The 26,721-nt window shown below is 45.7% G+C and overlaps 1 protein-coding gene across 2 annotated transcripts in view; it reads left to right on the top strand.

The window, feature by feature from the left end:
• LOC105496488 (EYA transcriptional coactivator and phosphatase 2) overlaps window positions 1-26,721 on the top strand; it is a 201,859-nt gene that overhangs the window by 147,244 nt on the left and 27,894 nt on the right. For both annotated transcript variants that reach the window (XM_011766964.3, XM_071079176.1), the window contains one exon: window positions 8,632-8,721. In XM_011766964.3, coding sequence (XP_011765266.2) covers window positions 8,632-8,721 — 90 coding nt within the window. The remainder of the gene's footprint in view (window positions 1-8,631; window positions 8,722-26,721) is intronic.

The following is a 26,721-nucleotide window of genomic DNA, read 5'->3' as shown; positions in this document are numbered from 1 at the left end:
TGGCCCAAGGGCTAGGAGCTCATGCACCAGGAACTGGCCAAAGGCCAGACCTGAAGACAGACATTTCTTAAGGAATGTGCAGGGTTTGAGCAACCCAGGCCTGCTGAGTTAACCCTTTCCTGCACAGCCAGCCTCTAAATCTTCATAGCAGAAACCCAAATGAAATCAACCAAATGGCTCGTCCCAAGTAAAGACCACCAGATAACGTAGATGTCTGATGCACTTGGAGATTCCACAGAGGGGACAGCACATCCCTTCTGCCCAGTCATGCAGCTGATCCATGGAAGGCAGACGTTTCCTCGGAGCAAAAGAGCCGTGACAGGCATGATGGCATAACCAGAGGATTGTGGAGTCTGGAGTCAGATTAGACCTGAGTTCAGTGCCAACACTGACTCTTATAAGCTAAGTGACATTGAACAAGCTACACCGTAATAATAGTAACAGTAATAGCAATATAAACAGTAGCTGTTATTAAACTAACACTTATTCACACCTTGCTATGTTCCAGGCATGGTTCTAAGCTCTTAAACAGTCATTAACTTAGTGTTTTTAACTTTTTTTACATGGTCACAGTAAGAAATACATTTTACACTATGACCCATCACATACACACACACGCCACAAACATACACACATACCCCAACTGAAATAGGTGTTCACCATTGCTGTGTATGATAGATTCTGATATTTTGTTGTCTATTCTAGGGATTAACACACTTTTCCTGTAAAGGGATAATAAGTATTTTAGGGTTTCAGCTAGGTTCGGTGGTGACTACTCAACTATGCCACTGTACCATGAAAACAGCCATAAATGAACATTAAGTGAACAAATGGGCACTGCTGGGTTCCAACAAAACTTTATTTACAAAAACAGACAACAAGCCATAGTTTGCTGACCCCTGGATTCTATCACATTTCTTCCAGTCTTTTTTTTAGTGCTGGTCATTAAACTTTCACTAAAGGGATTATAACCTCACTTTTATAAAAACGTATTTAATCTTTACAACAATCCTATCAGGTACGTAAGCCCATTTTACAGATAAGAAACTGAGACACACTGAAGTTAAGTAACTTGTAAGAAGTGGAACTGGCCTTAATCACAGGTAATCTGGCTTAGAGCCCACCTTCTTCACCTGTCCAACAAAGCACTCACTAGAGATTGGCCATTATCATTATCAACATTATTATTATTATTATTCAGCCAGAGTTAGGTTATGAAAGAACTCATGTTTGAATTATGAAGGAACTCAAAATCCCACAGTCACATAAACCAGTTTCAGGATGAAATCGGCATGCCTTCCTTTTGTTCAAAGGGTTGTGCAGCTAATTAGTGTGTAAATCTCACGTCTTTGAATTGAACACATTTTAGAGTCATCTATTACAAAAGTGCTGCATGCTTAAAATAGAAAACTTGCCACATCTGTAATCTCAGCACTTTGGGAGGCTGAAGCAGGAGGATCACTTGAGGCCAAGAGTTCAATACCAACCTGGGCAACATAAGGAGACCCAGTAATAAGTAATTAATTAAATAATTAATTAATTAGCTAGGTGTGGCGGTGCAAGCCTACAATCCTAGCTACTCAGGAGGCTGAGGTGTGAGGATCAAGAAGGTCAAGGCTGCAGTGAGCTGTGGTCACGCCACTGCACCTCCAGCCTGGGTGACATAGGTCGACCCTGTAAAAAAAAAAAAGAGAGAGAGAAAGGAAGGAAAGAAAAGAAAGAAAGAAAGAGAAAACGGAAAATCCAGGAAAAAAAAAATCTTTAATGGATAGAGTTCTGATTCATTAAAACAATTTTTTGGTAAAAATTTGTATTTGTTATTTTGAAATCAGAACAGTCGCCTCCTAATCTATGCAGACTGGGAAGTAGACTTCCGATATGGCATGAATTGGAGAGCTGATAAATTTGAGGATGGTGGAGACACTTGATAGAAAACAACTGTTTAGTCTTAATTGACTATGAATAACTTCGGCATTCACATTTTGAAACTTCCGAGAACTAGCATGCCATTCTCCTCATACATGTTTGCTTTACATCAGATTAATTTTTTTTAAGAAAGATTTTTTTATATTCTTATCCTCTCCCTTTCATCCAAGAAATACAACTTTACATCCCAAAATAGTGACCCACAAGGCAGATCTTTGGGCCGCCTACATGGTCCCACCATCCTCCTCTAAATAAGAGAACTTTGCCTGTAATTGCAGCACTTTGGGAGGCCGAGGCAAGAGGATCACTTGAACCAAGGAGTTTGAGATTACCCTGGGCCACATAGCAAGACCCTGTCTCTACACAAAATAAAATAGAAGCCAGGTGTGCTAGCACACGTCTCTAGTCCTAGCTACTTGGGAAGCTGAGGCAGGAGGACTGTTTGAGTCCAGGGGTTCAAGGCTGCAGTGAGCTATGATCACACCACTGCACTCCAGCCTGGGTGACAGGGGAGACCCTGTCTCAAAAAAAAGAACTTTATCAAGAATGCATAACAATTATGTTACTGAGCTGCCATCCAGGTCCGTAGCCTCTCTCCTAAAGGGCAGTTCCAACTTGAAGCTTCCTCACCAGCCTCCCAAACAAGTGTGCAGAACCCACCACACCCTCATAAAAACTGAATCCGGAGAAATCTGTAGAGCATTAGGGCACACTAAGAAAATCTACAGCGTCTTTGTCTGATCTGTACCTTCACTGCAAGAGAACCACCCACAAATTCTCTAGTCAAAGATGACATTCCATCCTTAGTCCCCAGCGTGGTCCTTCCCGGGATGAGTTACACACTGAAGCCTGTTTTGGAAAAACTACCAATTCTCCGTTCATTCTGTTTTAAATTGATTTTTTTTTTAAAGTAATCCACTTATGCTGTTGCTTGTTTAGGAAATTAACCACTGTTTTGTTTTGTTTTTTAATCCAAAGAATATGTCATGCTTCAGAAAATGGGTTTCACATGAGTGGCATGTTAAAAGCTTTTGTATCAACTGATTTGGGATGTTCTTGCTGGGTTTGCAGAAACTGATTCTTTGCTTAAAGGCTCAAGGAAGGGGACTGGGGGATTTTGACAACAACCGATGCTTGTGGAGTGCCTGCTGCAGCCCAGGCCCTGGGCAAGGTGCTTCCACACATGCTATCTGATTTAATCCTCACTCCAGTGTTAGGTGGTAGCGGCATCAGGCTGGACTTGAAGGGGTCAGTGGCCCGAAAGAGCATGGTGTGAAAGCTGTCATATGTTAGGCTTTATTTGACTGCGAGAAGTTCTGGGTCAGACAGAGGGTTCCCTCCAATCTGTCCTCTATGACTAAAGTCAAGACCCCAGAATGGAATACTGACGGTGTATAGTAGGGCTGCATTCAGCAAGACAGTCCAGGATGAAACTGATGGCTTCTGTCTTGTCCTCACTCCAGATGTATTTCACATAAATTAATACTGAGTCCGCACCAAATTTTTTTTTCTTTTAGTTTCTTGGTCTCTGCAACCCTGGAAAAACATTTCCTACTTGGATAAAGTGTTCTGACCCAGGGCAACACTGTGTTACTTAACTTCTGAGTTAGCCATGCTTTTCTGAGGCTATTCCAGACTTTTTTGCCTCTGTGCAACTAGTTTTTTTTTTTTTTTTTTTTTTTTTTGAAACGGAGTCTCACGCTGTTGCCCAGGCTGGAGTGCAGTGGCGCGATCTCGGCTCACTGCAAGCTCCGCCTCCCGGGTTCCCGCCATTCTCCTGCCTCAGCCTCCTGAGTAGCTGGGACTACAGGCGCCCACCACCGCGCCCGGCTAATTTTTTTTGTATTTTTAGTAGAGACGGGGTTTCACTGTGGTCTCGATCTCCTGACCTTGTGATCCGCCCGCCTCGGCCTCCCAAAGTGCTGGGATTACAGGCTTGAGCCACCGCGCCCGGCCTGTGCAGCTAGTTTTTATAGTGTTTTTTGAAAAGAGGTACCACCTACATAGCTTAAAACAATCTTAGGAAAATCTGAAATAATAAGAATGCTCCAAGAGTAGGTAGGTATTCTAAAGACTCGTCATATAAACATTTGGGTGTCTTCAATTTTTAGAAAGATGTTTAATTATATAATAAATATTTGAATCCCTTCTCTTTTAAAAAATTCTAGAAGGCTGGGCATGGTGGCTCATGCCTATAATTGTAGCACTTTGGGAGGCCAAGGTGGGTGGATTGCTTGAGCTCAGGAGTTCGAGACAAGCCTGGGCAACATGGTGAAACCCCTGTCTCTACAAAAACATACAAAAAATTAGCCAGGCATGGTGGCGCACACCTATAGTCCCAATTACTTGGGGGCTGAGGCAGGAGGATCACTTGAACCTGAGAGGTCGAGGCTGCAGTGAGCCAAGATTGTGCCACTCTACCCTGGATGACAAAGTGAGACCCTGTCTCAAAAAAAAAAAAAAAATCAAAAATCTAGAATATTCTAGAGAACACTAAAGTTCACTTTGACCATCACTTTTAATTCCTGTTGCCTCCTCTCTGCCTTCTAGAAGTAACTGCCTTTCTTTTTGTGTATAGCCTTTCAGATATGTATAAATATATAAGCGCACATGGAAAATATAGTAACATTTTATGTGTCTCTAATAAATGGTGATAACATACAGTACATAGTACATACTGCAATCAGAAAACTTTTTTCACTCCAATATATTTTTTGATGTGTCCCTGTTAATACATGGAGATCTGGTTCATTTCCTTCCATTGAAATTTCATTTCCCATTGTATGAATAGACCACATTTCATTTTTCAAGTCTCCTTTGAAGTGATAGCTAAGTTATTCCCAGTCTTTTGCTATTTACTAACAATTCTGTAATGAACATCTTTGATATGTCCCCTTGCTCATGTGTATGAGATTTTCTGTAGGATAGATAATGAAAAGTGAATTTACTGAGTATGTTGCCTAATCCAAGAAATATATGCCTATAGTTTAATATTCATAGTTCTACAAAGGAATATATGTGGAAAACAGCAGTCCTCAGTGACTGCCCACCACCCTTTTTTCCTGCCCAGGGGCAACAACTTTCAACTCTTGCTGCTGCCTTTAAAAATGTAACCTCCAAATTATTATTGTTATTTTTTCTGATACGGAGTTTCGCTCTTGTTACCCAGGCTGGAGTGCAATAGCGCAATCTCGGCTCACCGCAACCTCCACCTCCTGGGTTCAAGCGATTCTCCTGCCTCAGCCTCCCGAATAGCTGGGATTACAAGCATGCACCACCACACCTGGCAGATTTTTGTACTTTTAGTGGAGACAGGGTTTCTCCATGTTGGTCAGGCTGGTCTCGAACTCCTGACCTCAAGTGATCTACCCGCCTTGGCCTCCCAAAGTGCTGGATTACAGGCATGAGCCACTGCACCCAGCCTCACCCCCAAATTTCTAAGTAACATCCTTAGGTGCTACTTCTTGATTCTTTTTTTTCCCCCATTGTAGGCATGATCTCTGGCTTCCCAAAATATACTAATTGAGCTCTCTTTTCTCACCCTTGACCCCATCACACACATGCAAACTTTCTCTTCATGTCTTCCCAGTATCAATCAGTCATACCTTGAGCTTTATTAATATGTGGTATTTGCCTTCTTACAACTATATAAATACTTTTCACAGAAAAGTCATTTGGTATACAATAATTACTTTTCCTTCTCTGTGTGCTGGCCTGGGAGGTGACATCTTTCAGAATAAATCCTTTCAGCAAACAAGTCTGGGTGGCAGCTCCTTCTTGCTTCTTGTCCAGTACATGGAGGGTTGGTAATCAGTGATTAGGTGCACGAATTGCTCTGTCAAAGAGGAGTGTGTGATTGTGCAGAGGTGAAATGCTTTGGATATGAGTAATGCAAAACCTTTTCCCAGGTCACACACTGATTCCCTCCTAGGCCCTGAAAAGTTTGTTTTCCTCATTTTCTCTTCATTTTTCACTGAGTACCCTGCCCCGTCGAGTTCCAGCCAGGACCAAGAGTGCTAAGCTTTGGCTCTCGGGGCCTTGATGAAGTGTTTTGCCTAATGGCTGTGTTCCTGGGCCTGATTCTTCACAGTTGTGTGTGTGAAGCTGAGATCACCAGCTGCATTTTTTTCTTTCTTTTTTTCAAGGGTCAAGAAGGGTTTATGTCCTTAATTATTTATTTTTATAATAGAAATAATACAGCCTCCAGTGAAAATTTTAAACAGGAAAAGGACTGTATGGAGCGAGGGGACAAGGCCCCTGTCTCCCCTCTCCCAACTCAGCCCCTTTGAGTCCTCAGAAACAGTGTTGTTTCAGAACCAGATTACCTACGTTCCAATCTCAGCATTTGTTAGCTTGTATGGCCTTGAACAAGTTGCCTAACCTTTGTGTGCCTCCGTTTTCTCATCTATAAAATGGGTGTTTTCGTCCATTTAGTGTTGCTATAATAGAATATCTGAGGTTGCATAATTTATAAAGGAAAGGGGTTTATTTGACTTACGATTCTGGGGGTTGGCAAGTTAAAGATTGGGCAGCTGTACCTGGTGAGGGTCTCAAGCTGCTTCCACTCATGGTGCAAAGTGGAAGGGGAGTCAACATGTGCAGAGATCACATGGGGAGAGAGGAAGTCAACTCTTTTAACAACTCGCACTCTTGGAAACTAATCCATTCCTGAGAGAGTGAGAATTCACTGACTCTCATGGGAAGGCATTAATCTATTCATGACCCAAACACCTCCTACTAGGCCTTACCTCCCGACACTGCCACCTTGGAGATCAAATTTCAACACGAGTTGTGGCAGGGACAAACCACATCCAAACCATAGCAATGGAAAAATAATAGTGTTCACCTTACAGAGTTTTGTGGGGATTAAATGAGTTAATACTTATAAATTGGCACAGAGAAAGCACTTCATAGATATTAGCCAGGAATATTATTAACAGTGTGTTTTATATCCTTCTAGACTAGTGGTTCTTAACCTTGACTGCATATTGAAATCACCTGGGGAGCTTTAAATTTCTTGGTGCCTAGACCCTGCTCTCAGCAATTCTGATTTTATTGGTCTGGAGAGCAGCCTAGGCATCAGGATTTTTAAAGGCTTCTCAGAGCATTACAATATGCATCCAGGGTTGGAAACCATTGTGCTACATATTTTCCATGTGTATCAGTTAGGATAAGCAAGGGTAGGCTGCAGTAACAAACATCCCCAAAATCTCATCTACTTCGCATTTATGATACATGTCCATTGTGGTCAACTGCATCTCTGATCCACATCATCTTTATTCTGGAACCGAGGCCAACAGAATATGTGTGGGCGTTGGTGAACATAGCTGCCTTCCAGGCTAACAGAATAAATATCCAGAGTATTTACAGCCTTGTGAAGTGAGAAAAGAGAGTGCATGGGGAAGTGTGTACTGGCTCCTAAAACTTCTAAAAACTTCTGACCAAAAGTGAAACATAACTTTTGCCCACATATCACTGGCCAAAGCAAGTTGCATGGTCCAGTTTCTAAGTAACATGCATATGTGCTCCTTCTGGTAGCCCATAAAAGAAGTATGTTCTTTCAGTTTTAGGTATGATCTCTTGCTTCCCAAAATACAAGAATTGAGCTCTCTTTTCTCACCCTTGACCCCATCACACATAGGCAAACATTCTCTTCATGTCCTCCCAATATTAATCAATCATAACCTGAATGGAACAGGGTGGATATGTGTCAGGGCCTGGATAGTAAATGTTTTAGGCTTCGTAGGACACACAGTCTGCCCACCTCTGACTTTGTAGTACAAGAGGAACTTTAGACAATACACTGATTTTTTTTTTTTAATGTAAAAACCATTCTTAGCTCATTAGTCATACAAAAACAAGCAGCAGGCCAGGTTTGGCGAGGGGGCTGCAGTTTGCCAACCCCTGCTACATATCATCCTTTTGCAGGGAGAAGCACCTCAGGGAGGGACCCCCAGTATGGGTGAACAGCAGTGCAGTCTATCACACTATGTATACAGAAAGAAGGCACTTTCATTGCACAGTTGTGCAAATTCATATGTTGTACTGTGTTGCAGCTTGCTTTCGTTACTTAGTACTGTATCTCTTGATGACAGTTTCATATCAGTTACTCCACAATGACTTCATTTGTATAATGGCTGCCTAGTTTTCCTGCCTATGAATGTACCATAGTGCCTTTGTGTTCGTGTGTTTTTATCATTAACCCTCTATTGTTGGATAACAGGGATTTTTTTTAATATCAAGAGGAGTAAGGCAGTGTGCATAGAGAGATTGTTGGAAAGAGAGACTCAACATCTCAACTCTCTCAGTGGTTTATACTGAAATCTTCCAGACCTCCCTGATAACAAAAATGTATTGGAGGGAACCCCTGAAAGCCAGGAGGCCCTTTTTTATTACAGCCATGTCATATCTGTGATAAGTGTCCTTGCAACACTGAACACTGTTGCAATCCCAGGGTCATTTTCCAGGAGATTTAAATACTGGAGAGGGTAAAAAGAAATGGCGAAAAACTAGAAGTGAGATCCTGGAAGCTGTATGACATTATTATCACACCAGCCCCACACAGAGACACATTGTAGGCCACACATGAGCCAAGCAGATGAGGTAAAACCAAAACTGCTTTTCAGCAGTGGGATGGGACCAAAAGAGTGGCTGAGATTCCTCAGGCTCCCCTCGCATGTGATTTTCCCCTTCTCTACCTCACAGGACACCACGACATCTGTGCGCATCGGCCTCATGATGGAAGAGATGATCTTCAACCTTGCAGATACACATCTGTTCTTCAATGACCTGGAGGTTTGTGGTTGCTGATTTCATTTAATATTTGCCATGTTTAATCACCTGCATCTAGTTTATGGGAAGAAGGATGCTGCCTTTCCTTTCTTTTTTTTTTTTTTTTTTTTTTCCTTTTTCATTTAGAAGCTTGAAACTTTTGCTAACAACCCCCAAAAAGGCCCGAATCTGTGGCCGGTGATGGTTTATTGGAAACACACTTAGCTCAATTATCTCCCTAGCTTTCCTGTGCAGTTAACGGGCTCTTCTCTGTTCCAGCGATGATGTCCACTGGCAGTTTTAGTAATCCAATAAAGGCTATATAGTTTCTTCCTCCTGAAATTTGCTATTTAATAAGTTTATTAAGGCAAATTAGTACAGATCCTCCCGGGTCAGTAATAATTAGCAGTGGCCCAGGATGGAAGCTTTTAAAAACAATTTACATTCCCCTGAATGCATGTTTTACAAAGAGAAAGAATGAGAGTAAGCAGAGGGAATATGCTTATTTAAAGTATCTGCTCCTGAGCCCGTAAGCAAGATCCAAGGGAGGTAGGGAAAAAAGCGGGAGAGTAGCTTCAAAAATAAATTGAATTTATTTGTTTATACCCAGCCTATGTCAGAAAGGATTTCGAATGGGAAACATATTTAAAATAGAACTAGTAATACAAAGGCAAAGGGAAGCAAAGCTATGTCATGAATAAGGGTAAGACGTTGTACAAAAAAAATCCAGGCTCAGGCTAAGTATTGCGATCAAGTTCAGAATGTATCACTTCCTGGTAGCCAGAGTAAAGAGGGGAATACAATGAGTTACTTCCCTCTAATGAAAGAGCAAGCAACTTTCTCCAATGTGAAGGAAGGGTTTGGGCTGATAAAAGGATCAGTATGGGAATCTTCTGGCTTTGTAAATTATGTTCACCTTATTGGTTCAACAGATTGAAAAATAAAGGCAACCTAAAATGAAACTGTATACAAAAGAAAAATTCTGTATCTCTTAGTAGGGATATTTTTTCCTGGAATCTGGAATATCCCTGGGGACTAAACTGTGAAGTAGAAATATAAAGGTTACGGATTTCAAATCCATCCTGGCTAGCCCAAGGCACCACTAATATTTATCATTAGGAAAGCATACAGATTTTTCTTTCTAGTCTGCAGGCTAGAGTTCCAGAGAGAGGAATCCTTGCTGAAATAATCAAAGTTGTGTTTTGTCCAATCTACGTAAGCCTCTTGGGCCTCAGTCTTCACATCTATAAAATGGAATTGGTATTCTCTGCCCAACATCTGTTTTAAAGAGCAGAACTAGGTAGAAACTTGAGGAAGAAAGAGAGCTTTGGAGCAATGGAGAATAAATACCCTTGGCTTCAAGGCCTGGGACTGTCTGTTTATTCAGAAGCAAAGTGCAGACTCGCTTCATGATGGCGTCTATGGCTTGAAGGACACAAAAGAGAGAGAGAGAGAGAGAGAGAGAGAAAAAAAACCATGGCCGTTGAATTCAGTGAGTACTTATGGAGCCTAATGCAGTAAAGACTCAGCCGATTGCAAAAATCAAAACCCAACTCGCTTTAACCGAGAGTGGAAATTATTGGCTCTTGTAGTTGAAAAGTCCAGTGATTTCATTCTTGCTTATCGCCCCCACTTCTGTGAGAACAGCGACCACCCTGTCTGATTAACCCTGAATCCCCGGGGCCAGGCAGTAAACAACCAAGCAAATCCATAAACAAGACCATTTATGATAATAAAAAGGATATGAAGAAAATAAAATAATCAGATGTGAGAGCAAGTGACATGGGATGGAGGAGGATGCGGGGGGGCAGCATTCTTGAGGGGGCCAGTCCAGGGAAGGCCTCTTAAGGCAGTAACACTTGAGGTAAAAGATGACAAGCAGCCAGCCAGATGGAGATCAGCGGCAGGGGGCTGGGCACAGCAAGTGCAAAGGTCCTGAGTGAGAACCAGCATGAAGCCCCCGGGATCAGAGAGAAGGCGTGGGGGCCGTAGTGCAGGAGTAAAGGTATGGGGGCGGCCAGGGTAGATGAGCCTGGGGCAGGAGATATCACAGCAATCAAAGCTCTTTCTAAGTGCCGTGGACATCCCTGGGGCAAGCTGGTGTTCAGCAAGGAAAGCCACATGATCTGTGTTATGTGTGAAAAAGACCTCTCTGGCTGCTGCATGGAGAGTGGGCAGTCAGAGGGGAAATATAGGCTGGGCATGGCGGCTCACACCTGTAATCTCAGCATTTTGGGAGGCCAAGGAGGGCGGATCACTTGAGGTCAGGAGTCTGAGACCAGCCTGGCCAACATGATGAAACCTCGTCTCTACTAAAAATACAGAAATGTTAGCCAGGCGTGGTGGCGGGCGCCTGTAATCCCAGCTACTCAGGAGGCTGAGGCAGGAGAATCACTAAAACCCAGGAGGCAGAGGTTGCAGTGAGCCACGATCATGCCACTGCACTCCAGCCTGGGTGACAGAGTGAAACTCTATCTTAAAAAAAAAAAAAAAGAGAGAAGAAAAAAAATGTGGAGGCAGGGAGACCAGCCAAGAGGCTACTGCAATAGTCCAAGCAGGAGAAGAAAATGGATTGGATCCACGTGGTAGGAAGACGTGGACTTGAGGATGAGGTGAAGCCAACAGGACTTGCTAATAGACTGGATGTAGAGGTTGGGGGAGAGAGAGGTGGCAATGACTCCTAGGCTTGATCTGACCGGGACGTGTTGTCCTTCACTGAGATGTGGGCAGAACAGAGGAGGTGTTGGGTACGCAGTGGAGGATCCCATCCCCCTGTCTGGGGTACGTGGGGTTTGAGATGTCTGAGACACCCTGGAGAAGATGCCAGATCGGCCGGCAGATGTATGGGGTTGAACCTCCACTGCAGTAACATCATCAGGCATGGAATAGGTGCTTTGTGGATCTTGGTTGAACCTGCGGCTCAGAGCCAGGTATTTTGCGGGATTTGTGTGTATTTCAGGCTGACGTCTTCAGAGTCTTGCCCCACTCTGCCGTTTCTCTCTGGCCCCCGAAGTCGAAGTTGCACCTCTGGAGGGAGGATCTTAATTACCAGCTGGAGCTACTTAGGGAAGCCAGTTTGTGTTTATTTTCTAAATTTATTTCAAAAATGTCCCCAGTGCCAGAAGCCCCCAGGGCCCCCCGGCAGAATTGAAACCATGTTCTACCATGATGAAGTTAAAATTCACACAAGTGAAAACATATCGTTTGTTGGTGCAAGGCAGTCTCTGTCAAAATCTAAAGCACCGCCTTCTGCAGCTGCCCAGGGAAGCCGTGTGGACCAGGGAGAGGCATGCTCAAGGCCCCGCGAAGCCAGAAGCCTTTGTTCTCTGAGCCTGTAGGGAGTTCCTTCCCGCGGCCAGCAGCTCTTTATGAAGAGCTTACCATTTGCCAGGCCCTAATGGAAGTGCTGTGGATTCAGCAGCAAACCAAACACAGCAAGATGCGTGCCCACAAGGCATGGACCTTCCAGCTCAGGAGGCTGACTGTAAACAATGGAATGCAAAGTATAATGTCAGAGCAAAGTGTTCTGAAGAGACACCAAGAGAGTCAGGGAGGAGGCTGTCACCAGGGCTTTTGTTTTGTGGTGTTTGACTCTTTTTTTTTTTTTTTTTTTTTTTTTTTGAGACAGTCTCACTCTGTTGCCCAGGCTGGAGGTGCAGTGGTGCAATCTTGTCTTACTGCAACCTCTGCTTCCTGGGTTCAAGCGATTCTCCTGCCTCAGCCTCCCAAGTAGTTGAGATTACAGGCACATGCCACCACGTCCAGCTAACTTTTGTATTTTTAGTAGAGACAGGGCTTCACCTTGTTGGGCAGGGTGGTCTCGAACTCCTGACCTCAAGTGATCTGCCCTCCTCAACCTCCCAAAGTGCTAGGATTTCAGGTGTGAGCCACCACACCCAGGCTCCTCTGACTTTTGAGCAAAGACCTGAAGGAGGTGGAGGAGGAGGCCATGCCGACATCTGGGTAAAGAGTGTTCCAGATAGAGAGAAGCACTGTGCAAAGGCCAAGGCATGATTAGAGTCGGTGGGCTCCAGAAACTGGGAGGAAACCAGCAAGACAGAAGCAGAGGGAACAGAAAGAATTGCGGTGGGCAATGAGGGTGACGCCTTTGGGCCATTGTAAAGCTTTGGGTAACAGCCAAGGGCGATAGAAGTCATTGGAGGGTTTGGAACAACATGATGTGACTTTGGTTCAGAAGCTGCCTCTGGCTGCCTGGTGGAGAACAGACTCCAGGGGACAGGGATTGAAGCGGGTGTCTGCATTAAATCAGCAACTTCCAGACTCCCAGGGGAAAGAATCTGTGGGGTTTAAAGAATGGTCCAGGATTGGCCTGGTGCAGTGGCTCACACCTGTAATCCTAACACTTTGGGAGCTCGAGGCAGGTGGATCACTTGAGGTCAGGTGGATCACTTGAGGTCAGGAGTTTGAGACCAGACTGGCCAACATGGTGAAACCCCGTCTTTACTAAAAATACAAAACTTAGCCAGGTGTGGTAGTAGGCACCTGTAATCCTAGCTACCCAAGAGGCTGTGTCAGGAGAATCACTGGAACCCAGGAAGTGGAGGCTGCGGTGAACAGAGATCGCACCACTGCACTCCAGCCTGGGCGACAGAGCGAGACTCTGTCTCAAAAAAAAAAAAAGAATGGTCCGGGACACAGAAGGTGCCACATGTAGCTGTATCTTAGGATATTCTGCATGCATGTCCCAAGTTGAGGACAAAAAAGCCTTCTAATCAGTTCCATCTGCCGTTGAGTCCTGGCTCCACCATCTCCTAACCTGGGCAAGTCTCTCCATCCCTGAGCCTCAGTTTGCTCATCTATTAAATGGGTGGAAGCAAAGCCCCCACCATATAGGGTTATAAGGATGGAGCTATGTGAAAGCAGTTAGCACAGAGCCTGGCTTACCTGCCCAATATGTGGGCCTTTCCACCAGGGGGCTACCTGTGTCCCTGGGGACATGCAAGGGGGGTTCTGTGGTACCAGGGCAAATTGTTGAATTGCTACATATTTATTTTACTTGAATTAGAAAACTATAACTAGCTTGCCGACCCCTGATTTTACAATCATTTTATAAAAGTATAGGCAACACGGAAATATGACAAAGATGATGACAGTCATGAGCAGACCAGGCCTGGGTCCCAGCCAACTGCTTCAGCTTGGGCATAAATACTGACAGTTCCCTCCCCTGCTCCCTGCCGCCTTGCTTTTGTGCAAGAGCTGCCGATTTTGCAGCTTTTATTTTGCAGGGCAGGTGAACCCTCCTCTGAAATGTCACCTGGGTAAGGGTGGAAGTTCAGTTAAAATTCAAGCACCTGCTCAAGATCTGTCAAAACTGTCCTCCAGCCCCACTCTACTGCGCTCACTCTGAAAGCCGTTCGTGGGAAGCCCCGAAGCCCCACTTCCCAGGGATGTGCCACTGGCGAGTCAGAGCTGGACCTAGGTCTGTGGCCTCTGTCCCAGCCAAGCGGGAACCCCTTAGGTTTTGACTTCTGGGCTCGGATGCAGCCAGGAGGAGATACTGTTCAGCCCTGCCCTGTGAGAAGAAGAGAATGGGGAGGCCTGGCAGCTGACACTGTGCTACTGCACTCTAGCCCAGGCGATAGAGGGAGACTCCATCTCCAAAAAAAACAAAAAAAAAAAACAAGTATTATTTATGTTTTGAGATGTCACAACTTTAATTTAAAATACATTTAAAACCTAGATTCATGGTGAATGGCTGAAATTTTATAGGCAGTGTGATTAAAGATGATTCCAAATTTCAGCAAGGGGACATTTAGTTCAGGCATGAAAAAGAAGTTAACAAGCTAAGGTAACTATAAACAACAAAGGCACCATACATAGATATAAAGCCAGAAGAAAAGGGATCTAAAGTAGACAGAGAAGGCAGGCTGACTCTCCGGTTACAGATTTTCATTATCAGCGCATCACACCAGCGGAACTCTCTGGCAATTTGCTATCCACATCCATGGCGTTTGGTAGCCCTGAAGATTGTAACAACCCCCAACCTCTTGGTTAAAATGGCAGGTGTGCTGACAAGAACTGTCTTAGGTACCCCCTGCCTGCTGGGCATCACATTCTTCTTGGTATATTTTAAAAGAACACAAGTTTGGGCCAGGCACGATGGCTCATGCCTGTAATCCCAGCACTTTGGGAGGCTAAGACGGTGAATCATTTGTAGTCAGGAGTTTAAGACCAGCCTCGCCAACATGACAAAACCCCATCTCTACTAAAAATACAAAAAAAAAAAAAAAAAAAAAAATCAGCTGAGCAGGGTGACGTGCACCTGTAATCTCAGTTACTTGGGAGGCTGAGGCAGCAGAATTGCTTGAAACCGGAGGCAGAGGTTGCAGTGAGCCAAGATCACACCACTGCAGTCCAGACTGGGCAACGGAGTGAGACTCCATCTCAAAATACATACATACATACATACATACATACATACACACACACACACACACACACACACACACAAGATTTGCAGGCAAGATGCAGCGGGACCGAGGAGGGGGTCCTTCCTTGCTCTCCCTTGCCTTAGCAGGCAATCTGCCAGTGTCAGCGTGTCCTCTGGAAGCCAGGAGGTGTGCCTGGGTGAGGTGCTATCCCTGAAGAAGATGTCCAGGGGCTGGCATGGTGAGGGCAGTAGTAAGAGGGAGGCAGACAGTTTGGCCCCAGGAGGAGGTGGCTGGGGGAGGAAGCCCAGAGGGTAGAATTAATGCATCTGGCCAGGGAGTCAATGGTCGCACAGCAGCGGCTGACGTTGGTGGCACCTAGCATCATCCTGCGTTGCCTGAGTTTCTGCTGCATTCTCTGGTTCTGGCCCCGTCTGCTTCTCTTCACTCCCCTTGCCATTACCTCTGTGGTCCAAGTCACCATCATCTTTCTCCTGGACGCCGTCACAGCCTTCTCACTGTCTCCTTGCTGTCTATGAATTAGGATACAAGCTCATCAAAATAACGAGGCTTAAATAAAACACAAATCTGTTTCTCTCTCATGAGAAAATCTGAAATGTGAACAATCTAGGGCCAGAAAGGCAGCTCTTCCATGCCTGAAGCCCAGGCACAGCGGCTTCCTTCCCCCCCATCCCCCAAAGACAGGGTCTTACTCTGTCACCTCTGTCACTCAAGCTGGAGTGCAATGGCATGATCATGGCTCACTGCAGCCTCGACCTTCCAGGCTCAAGCCATCCTCCCACCTCAGCCTCCTAAGTAGCTGGGACTATAGGCAGGCATCACCATGCTCTGCTAATATTTTTATTTTCTGTAGTCTCTTATGTTACCCAGGCTGGTCTCAAACTCATAGTCTCAAGGAATCCTCCTGCCTTGAGCTCCCAAAGTGCTGGGATTACAGGCATGAGCCACCGATTCCAGGCACATTCCAGGCAGCAGGGGAAAGAAGGAGGCAGAGACAGAGAAGGGCACCACCCAGCGGTTGCACTTATGTCTTCTGCTCACACCCCATTGGCCTTAACAGAGTCACTTGGCCACACCTTCCTGCAAGGGAACCTGGGAAATGTAGTCTTTATTCTGGGCAGTCACATGCCAGTAAAAACTGCTACTATAGATAAAGAGGGGAAGTGAAGTGGGTATTGAGGGTCAGCTGGCAGTCTCAGCCTGACACCTCTCCTCACTTCTCACCACAGTAGCCAGAGGGGTGAAAAGGAAAGCTGAACACGTCACCCTCTGCTTAAAGCTCTTCAGTAGGCTGGGCACAGTGGTTCACGCCTGTAATCCCAGCACTTTGGAAGGTCGAAGCAGGTGTATCTCTTGAGGTCAGGAGTTCGAGACCAGCCTGGCCAACATGGCAAAACCCTGTCTCTACTAAAAATACAAAAACTAGCAGGGCATGGTGGCTGGCGGCTGTAATCCCAGCTACTCGGGAGGCTAAGGCAGGAGAATCTCTTGAAACCAGGAGGCAAAGGTTGCAGTGAGGCAAGATTACGCCTCTGCACTCCAGCCTGGGCAACAGAGCGAGACTCCATCTCAAAAAGAAACAAAAGCTCTTCAGGGAAGTTTAATGGACTGGCACCACCTGCTTCTCCAGACTTTTTCTCCTACTCTTTTCATCATTTACTCCACTCCAGATCCAATGGGCTTTTTTTTAATTCCTTGAACATCCATGCTCCCCACTACCTTAAGATTCTGCCTACTCCATGCCCTCTGTCTGGAACACACAAGAGCATTCTCCCCTCCTCTTGTTCTCAAGGTCCAAGGCCTCACCAGTTCCTATGCACCTCTTAAATCTCTGAACCAGTGCCACGTCCTTAGGGAAGTCTTACCTGATTCCCCTCAAAAGGTTAGATTCTGCCATCATAAGCTCCCAGGATGCCTCATGCTTATACAGCACATTTTGTACTCTTTGTAACCATTTCATTGATTATTTGAAGTAATTGATGTGAATTCTGTGTTCCCCACCAGCTGTGTGTTCCAGGAGGGCAGAGAACATGTCCACTGTGTTCACTGCTATAACTGGCACATAGTAGGTGATCAGTAAATCGTTGATTCTTACTGTTGATGGTCTTGCCCTATGACCCCATCCATGGTAACAACTGCCTTCTGGAATTTCTAACTTTCAGGAAACTGACTTTGTTTATGTGCCTTTGACTTTATTAGAAATTAAGTAGGTTAACGTGGTCCACACAAAACAGGATGTATTTCTCTTATCTGTAGAACTCTAGAGGTTAGCAGTCCAGGGACCTCTTCTGATGAAGAACTCAGATTCCTGCCAGCTTGCACCTTCACCAACCCTCAAGTGTCTCGCCCTCATGATCCAAGATAGTGACATTTCAGTTCCAGGTATCAGAATGGAGGAAGGGGCAAAGAGGAACTGCCTTTTCCCTTTCAGACAGCACGTGGAGGTTCTCAAAGACTTTCCCAGAAGCACCACACAATACTTGCACTTACATCCCACTGGCCAGCAAGGGAGGCTGGGAATTGTAGTCTTCATTCTAGGCAGTCATGCCTTACTAAAAATTCCATCACTTTGGAAGTAGGAAGAACAGGTACTGGATGAAAAACTAGCAATCTGCCACAGCACTTAATTCTCAACTCCTATCTTACAGACCTCAATTTCCATTTACTGCATTTTCTTCTCCTCAAATCCTGGTCTCTGGTTCTGCAACCTTAGCCGGGTGCCTGGACCCTGGTGCATTCTCCTCATTTGCTAGATCCTCTAGTCTGACATGTTTGCCCTGGATTATTCCTCCACACTGTACACATACCTGCTACCACCTGTATTGTGAATCAGCAGCCCTGCTCCTTAACAGTGTCATTTGTGCGTTGGGAGGACAGGGGAGTGTACCATTGTTTTTTCTCAAAGAGTGGGCATTCTGAATGTTCTCATCCGCGTTAGTGTCAGTGTGTTTAACTAGAGCAGCATTCCCACCTAAGGGCAGCCCCATCCCCTGGAGGGATAGGGGGACACATTAGAAACTAGGGGTGGGTCCAGGCGTGGTGGCTCACGCCTGTAATCCCAGCACTTTGGGAGGCTGAGGTGGGCAGATCACTTGAGGTCAGGAGTTCGAGACCAGCCTGGCCAACATGGTGAAACCCCGTCTCTACTAAAAATACAAAAATTAGACAGGTGTGATAGCGGGTGCCTGTAATCCCAGCTACTCAGGAGGCTGAGGCAGGAGAATCGCTTGAACTTGGGAGGCAGAGTTTGCAGTGAGCCGAGATCGCGCCACTGCACTCCAGCCTGGGTGATGGAGCAAGACTCTGTCTCAAAAAAAAAAAAAAAGAAAGAAAAGAAAAGAAAGAAACTGGGGGTGGGCGGGAGGCAGAGGTTGCATTGAGCCAACGTCGCACCACTTCACTTCAGCCTGGGTAACAGAGTTGACACTCTGTCTCAAAAAAAAAAAAGAAAAAAAGAAATTGGGGGTTGGGGTAGTTGGTTGTCACATGAAGGGAGAGAACTGTTTGCTTTCAGAGGCAGGGCCGGCAATACCACTCAAACCAATATGCTGGACAGTCTTGTATGAAGTGGAATCGTCCCACCCAAATGCCCACCACACTGAGTCCCTGAGAGATGTCAGTCGGCTGAGCAGTATTTATGGATGCCTTGTGCACAGCACGTTCCAGGTTTCATGTGGTTTGCTCTTAATTAAAATACAAAACAAACAAAACAAAAAACCACTTTATTAAATGTATTGTTTTTTCTTACTCTTGTTTTCCCGGAAAAATGACCAGTGCATCAAACCAGTGATGTCATAGGTAATGATGCTTAGGATGAAGCATAGGTTTGTGCAGGAGCATCAGTGTAAAGATAAATGAGGAGGCCAAGCGCAGTGGCTCATGCCTGTAATCCCAGCACTTTGGGAGGCTGAGGCAGGAGGATCACTTGAGCCCAGGAGTTTGAGACCAGCCTGGGCAACATGACGAAACCCTGTATCTTCAAAAAATACACACACACACACACACAAAAAAAACGAATTAGCCGGGCATGGTGATGAGTGCCTATAGTCCCAGCTACTCAGGAGGCTGAGGTAGAGGATCGATTGAGCCTAGGAGGTTGAAGCTGCAGTGAGCTAGCTGTGATCACGCCATTGCACTCCAGCCTGGGTGACAGAGCAAGAGTCTATCTCAGAAAAAAAAAAAAAAACTGAGAAGTTAGTGAAAGCGGGGACTCCTCTATGGCTAAATCCGTGAAGGAGTGCTGCTCTACCCGAGTGAGTGCCATCCACTGAGAGGCCTGGCACCGTGGAAGGAGTGTGATGCTATTTGGGGTCAGAGGACCTAAGTTCCAATTCTGACCCCGATTCTTCTGAGCTCTCAGACCTTGAAGGAGGTATTTAACTTGGCCGACTTTCCACTTCTTCCTCTGAACCAAATCTCAATAATAACTGACATTTACTGAGCACTCACTACATACCAAGCACCGTTCTAGTTGGCTTGTATGTTTTACTTCATTTAATCCTATTACTATCCCCATTATACTAGTCTGCTCAGTCTGTCATAATAAAATACCATGGAGCGGGTGGCTTACACGACAGAAATTTCCTTTCTCACAGTTCTGCAGGCTGGAAGTCCATGATCCAGGTGCTGGCAAAGTTGGTTTCTAGTGAGGGCCCTCTTCTTGGCTTGCAGATGGCTGCCTTCTTGCTGCGCCTTCACCCGGCCTTTCCTCGGTGCATGTACATGGAGAGAGAGCCAGAGAGAAACAGCTGTCTGGTGTCTCCTCTAACAAGGGCACCAATTCCATTGGGTTAGGACCCCACCCTGTGACCTCACTTAACCTTAATTACTTCCTTAGAGGCCCTACCTCCAAATACAGCCACGTAGGGAGGTTAGATTTTCAACATATGAATTTTGGGAGGAGACACAAACGTTCAGTTCATAACACCCATTTTACAAATGGGGAAAGTGAGGCAGAGAGTGGCTAAATGAACAGCCCAAGTCACATGGTTGGCAGTGGCAATATTCAGACACAGGTGGCCTGGCTCCAGAGACCCTGCCCTTATCCATAGTGCTGTGCTGCCTCTGCCAGGGACAGGGATGTACGTCTGGTTTGAGAAAAAGGATTCCCAGTAAGAATCTAGGAGCTCGTGCAGTGCCGCAGACAGTGGACTCAAAGGAAGAAAAGAAAGTGCAAGGGAGGCTGGAGTCACTGAGAAGTGTGGTGGTGGAACGCCAAGATCTGACACCAAGAGGAGGAGAAAGTCCCAGTGTTTATGGAGAAGACAAATATTTTTTATCTCTTTGGGTTTTTCTGATTTTGCTTTTGTGTATTTTGTTTTGTGCGTGTGTATGTATGTGTGTGTGTTTTGAGATGGAGTCTCGCTGTATCTCTCAGGCTGGAGTGCGGTGCTGCGATCTCAGCTCACTGCAATCTCCACCTCCCAGGTTCAAGCGATTCTCATGCCTCAGCCCCCTGAGTAGCTGGGACCACCAGCTGATAGCTCCTAAAGCCACCACACCTGGCTAATTTTTGTATTTTTAGTAGAGACAGGGTTTCACCATGCTGGCCGAGCTGGTCTCAAACTCCCGACCTCAAGTGATCCACCCACTTCAGCCTCCCAAAGTGCTGGGATTACAGGCGTGAGCCACCGCACCTGGCCAAGATTTTTCGTGTCTTTGTAAGATGAAAAATCAAATTCTTAGATTCCTCCGCTACAAGAGTGCACGGCATCTTATGCAGAGTAAAACTCACACAAACAATGACAAGCAACCACACAAACACGGCAGCATCCTTCGCTCCCCACTGAGGGGATGCATCGCCTGGAGGTGATCAAAGCAATGTGCAAGGGATCTGAATGCACTTCTAGAAAGGACATGGCCTGCGTGGACAAGGGGTGATGACCTGGTTGGAGCTGAGTCAGGGCACGTGTGGGAGTAACAAGCACAGTCCCGACGGGAGCTAGTGTGTCCTGCATGCGACTGTGTGCCTGGCAGGGACTGAAGGGCTTGTCTATACCCGTTCATTAACCCTTACAACCACAGAAGGCAGGTACTGTTACACATCCCCATGTTAGAGATGGGGAAACTGAGGCACAGACAGGTTCACTTGCCCGACAGCTGACACATAGCAAGCTCTTCTTTTGCACCAGTCGTTGCACATCATCTCACTGCATCCTCGCAGCAGCCCTGCAAAGGAGATGGTTTTTTAAATCTCCATTTTACAGATGAGGAAACTGAGGTCCAGAAAGGTCCCTTTCCCAGGGTCACACAGCTAGTAAGAAGAATGTGGAGATTCGGGCCGGGCGCGGTGGCTCAAGCCTGTAATCCCAGCACTTTGGGAGGCCGAGACGGGCGGATCACGAGGTCAGGAGATCGAGACCATCCTGGCTAACACGGTGAAACCCCGTCTCTACTAAAAAATACAAAAAACTAGCCGGGCGAGGTGGCGAGCGCCTGTAGTCCCAGCTACTCAGGAGGCTGAGGCAGGAGAATGGCGTGAACCCGGGAGGCGGAGGTTGCAGTGAGCTGAGATCCAGCCACTGCAGTCCAGCCTGGGTAACAGAGCGAGACTCCGTCTCAAAAAAAAAAGAATGTGGAGATTTGATCCCAGGCTAAGCTGACTTATCTGCTAGGATGTTTATCTTTCATAGAGAATAGAATTTGAGATGAACTAGGAAGTGGAGAACATGGATCAACTGAACGGATGGAAGAAAAGAGTCTTTCAGGGGGCCAGGCATGGTGGCTCATTCCTGTAATCCCAGCACTTTGGGAGGCTGAGGTGGGCAGATCACTTGAGGTCAGAAGTTCAAGACCAGCCCAGCCAACGTGGCAAAATCCCATCTCTACTAAAAAAAACACACACACACACACACAAAAATATTAGCTGGGCATGGTGGTGCATGCCTGTTGTCCCAGCTACTCAGGAGGCTAAGGCAGGAGAATTGCCTGAGCCTGGGAGACAGAGGTTGCAGTGAGCCAAGATAGCACCACTGCACTCCAGCCTGGACAACAGAGCAAGACTCCATCTCAAAAAGTAAAAAAATAAGGAAAGAGCCTTTCAGGAGAAACAAGGTGACCCTAAAGATCTTTGGCAAAAGGTATCCCTAGCCCGATGCAGGAATGGCCAGGCATTCGGGCAGGCTGGAAGGGGAGCGTTTCAAGATGCAGCCAGGGCTTTAGGAAAGACCATGCTGGAGAGGCTCAGGAGTGGCTGAAATCAGGGCAGCCATGGCTGCTTGCCTGACACGTGGGCCTGGTTGCTAAACATGTGATTTATGGTCTTTAGGAGCTATCAGGAAAATAGTATGTCACTGTGTTAGCACTGAACTCTCTCCAAAGCATCCTGCCCAGCTGGTCATTAATACAATTCAGGCCATAGCCTCTTTAGTGCTCTTAAGATAAGTTAAACACTTAGATAGCACAAGAGATGTGGCCAAGGTTTCCCTCCCAGGGAGTAGACGCCTCTCTGGCTAGTCTGGAGGCAGCATTAAGCAGCCTCACTTAAAAAATATACCTGCCTCAGAGGAGAAGGAGCAGCCAGGGAGTTCATCGGGGCCCTGACAAGAGTCATTTTTCTAACACAAATTTGTCAACGATTTTCACATTCATGTCTCCAAGCAGCCAACGACAAAAAGTAATGGAATCAAACCACAGCAGGAGAGTTTGAAAAACCCCAACCATTACCAGCTTAATCAGAACAGGTTTTGATAAGTATTTGTCACTGAGTTTACTGATCAGCAACGTGCAACAATAATACTAAGTATCGGCTGGGGATGGTGGTGGCTCAGGCCTGTAATCCCAGCACTTCGGGAGGCTGAGGTGGGCGGATCACTTGAGGTCAGGAGTTTGAGACCAGACTGGCCAAGATGGTGAAACCTCATCTTTACTAAAAATACAAAAATTAACCAGGCATGGTGGTGCACACTGTAGTCCCAGCTACTCAGGAGGCTGAGGCAGAACAATTGCTTGAACCCAGGAGGCGGAGGTTGCAGTGAGCTGAGATTGCACAACTGCACTCCAGCCTGGATGACAGAGCAAGACTCCATCTCAAAAAAAAAAAAAACAAAAATACTACTAAATATCATACCTGTGGGATGCAGAAGGGTGGCCCAGATAGGCATTTACAGTCCTAAATGACATTTGTTAGAAAAACAGTACAATTCATAAGAATAATTGGAAAGACCATTAAAATAAGGCTTTAGCAAACTTAATCAAAGGGGAAAAGAGAGAGATCAATAAACAACATCCAGAATGAAAGGGTGGACTTACTAAAATTCAGGGGAGGTCGTTTCTTTTAATTACAAGAATGCCAGGTATGCTGTTTTACCAATGAATTTGAAAATCTAGGTCAGATTGACACTTTTCAAGAAGACACAAATTACTGAAATTAGCCCAAGTGGAAATAAAAAATAAATAAAACAAACCAAAGATCATGAAAATTTGTTAAATCATTAAAGAGGAAGTGCGTTTTTGGTGCTCCCCACAAAAGGGCACCAGGTCCTGCTGGTTTTAAACAAGAGTTCCAACAAACCTTCAAGGAAAGGATAAATCTCATCCAGCACAAACTACAGAGCAAAGAAAAAGATGGGATGCTCTCCCATGCATTTTATAAGACTAACATCACCCTAAAGCTGACACTGGAGTTATAGAGCATGTGACAAATGGACAAATTGCAGTCATCGCTGCTGAAGTTGGAAGGCCCCTGCAATCCCAGCAGATACCTTCATCCATGCCCCGTGACTTTTTTTTTTTTTTTTTTTTTTTTTGAGACGGAGTCTTGCTCTGTCTCCCAGGCTGGAGTGCAGTGGCGCAATCTCGGCTCACTGCAAGCTCCACCTCCTGGGTTCACGCCATTCTCCTGCCTCAGCCTCCCGAGTAGCTGGGACTACAGGCGCCCACCACCACACCCAGCTCATTTTTTGTATTTTTAATAGAGATGGGGTTTCACCTTGTTAGCCAGGATGGTCTCGATCTTCTGACTTCGTGATCCACCGCCTCGGCCTCCCAAAGTGCTGGGATTACAGGCGTGAGCCACCGCGCCCGGCCCCATGCCCTGTGACTCTTTACAGAAGTTCTGCAGATCCTGTCTGAGCTGTAGTTTCCACACTGGTGAAAAGAGGGGTCTGGACTATAATTTGTATCATTTATTTGGCACCTGCCCCTTGCCTCATAACGCACCTGCAAGCAGATGGAATAGCCATATTTTATAATTTAAAAAAAAAAAAACACACACTGAAGACTGACTGGATGCGGTGGCTCACACCTGTAATCCCAGCACTTTGGAAGGCCCAGGCGGGCGGATTACCTGAGGTCAGGAGTTTGAGACCAGCCTGGCTAACATGATGAAACCCCATCTCTACTAAAAATACAAAAAATTAGCCAGGTGTGGTGGCAGGCACCTGTAATGCCCGCTACTTGGGAGACTGAGGGAGGAGAATCGCTTGAACCTGGGAGACAGAAGCTGCAGTGAGCCGAGATCACCCCACTGCATTCCAGCCTGGGCGACAAGAGTGAAACTCTATCTCAAAAAAAAGAAAAAAGGAAACTGAAGACTTTGCTGTGTTACCTGAGCCCTGAAGCAATGACACCCTTGTAGCAATGAGGATACTCAGATAATAGTTTCTAATACCATACTGCAAGAAAAAGGAACCAGAGCTCCATGGAGACATGGCTGATCCTAGGGCTGGGCCAAGAACTATATGATTATCCTGGAGCATCTTTTAGCACCATAAAGTAAGGAATTGCTCAGAAAAACCCAAAGTGATGAGTTATGCCGGAGGAACACAGGATCCAATTGAAAGAGTTCCCAATGGCCAAATCCAGAAAAATAAAATTAAAAGAAAAACGAAATAAAATAAAAGCTGCAGTAATAAAATAAACAATGTTCTATCGGATCCCAATGGCCAAATCTGGAACAATAAAATAAAAAGAAGAGCAAAATAAAAGCTGGAATAATAAAATAACTAATGTAATAATCAGATTCTAACCCAAAGTATAAAATAAGTGTGTATGAGTCTATACTGATGTAGATAAATGATTGCATAAATAAATAAGTGGAGAGAATAGACAAATCTCCCATGCGGAAAAATTCCAGGTAACTTTTGTAGATACCACACCCATAGTGTGAGCCACATATAGTGACTTCTTTCCAAAGAGTACAACATAGACGGGGGGAATAGTAACTTCAGAGTGGAGAACCCTGATGAAGACCACCTGAGCCAGGTGATCAAGGTCAACATCAACAGTGATTAGTCATGTTGATAATATTGACCCTTGATGTGATGTGAAGAGAATGGCACTCTACGTCTGTGACCTTCCCAAAACCCAGGAACCCAGTGTAATCATGAGGAAAACATCAGAAAAATCCCAGTTGACAAACATTTTACAAAATACCTGACCAGTTCTCCTTCACGCTGTCCTCAAAAGCAAGGAAAGCCTGAGAAACTGGCACAGCTCAGAGAAGCCTAAGAAGACGGGACGACTAAGTGTCATGTGGTATCCACATCCTGGAACAGTGAAAGAACAGTAGTGGGAAGGCCTTAAAAATCTGAATAAGTAATTGACAGTAGTTCGCACTATCTGCTTATTAGTTTTGACAAATGCAGCATACTAAAGGAAGATGTTAACAAAAGGAGAAAGTGGGTGTGGGGTGTATGAGAACTCTCTGTACGATCTTTGCAACTTTTCTGTAAATCTGAAACTATTCCAGGCCGGCCACGGTGGCTCATGCCTGGAATCCCAGCACTTTGGGAGGCCGAGGTGGGCGGATCGCTTGTGGTCAGGAGTTCAAGACCAGCCTGGCCAACATGGTGAAACCCTGTCTCTACTAAAAATACAAAAATTAGCCAGGCGTGGTGGCGCATGCCTGTAATCCCAGCTACTCGGGAGGCTGAGGCAGGAGAATCACTGACCAGGGAGGCAGAGGCTGCAGTGAGCTGCAGGAGGCCACTGTGTGGGCAGTGTGGTAAGGAGAGGGTAGGAGATGAGATCAGGGAGGCGATGAACCTGAGAGTGGGCAGACCACATGGAGCCAGGGTCCATTGTGAGGACTGTGGTTTTAGTTGGAGGGAGGTGGGATCCATTGTGGGGATTTGAGCAGGAGCGGGACATGATCCGACTTACGGTTGAACTGGATGCCTCTGGCTGCTGGATGGAGACTAGGGCTGGGAGGATAGCGGGTAGATAAGGATAGGAGCAGGAAGAGTGAGGAGGTGACTGTAGGTGTACGCCAGAGGTCAACAAACTTCTGTAAAGGGCCAGATAGTAAATATTTTTGGCTTTGCACGTCATACTGGACCTGTCTCAGCTATTCAGTTCTTCTGCAATAGCACAAAAGCGGTAGCAGACAGGATGTAAATGCATGAACATAGATGTGTTCTAATAAAACTTTATTTACACAAACAGGCGACAGGCCAGATTGGCCCCTGGTTATAGCTTACTAACCTCTGATCTAGGTGGGAGATGATGGTGGTTTGGACCAGTGGAGGAGGTGAGAATGGTCATATTGTGGGTATATGTCAAAGGGAAAGCCAACAAGGATTTGGTGATGGATGGGTGCAGGATGTCAGAGAGAGGAGACGGGGACAACTCCAAGACACATGCAGTGCCCAGGCCAGTGTTGGGCACATAGAAG

The sequence above is a fragment of the Macaca nemestrina genome, chromosome 15 (assembly GCF_043159975.1).
Source record: "Macaca nemestrina isolate mMacNem1 chromosome 15, mMacNem.hap1, whole genome shotgun sequence".
Taxonomy (NCBI): domain Eukaryota; kingdom Metazoa; phylum Chordata; class Mammalia; order Primates; family Cercopithecidae; genus Macaca; species Macaca nemestrina.
Note: the sequence above shows the minus strand (reverse complement) of the source record. Positions and strands in the feature narration are given on the sequence as shown.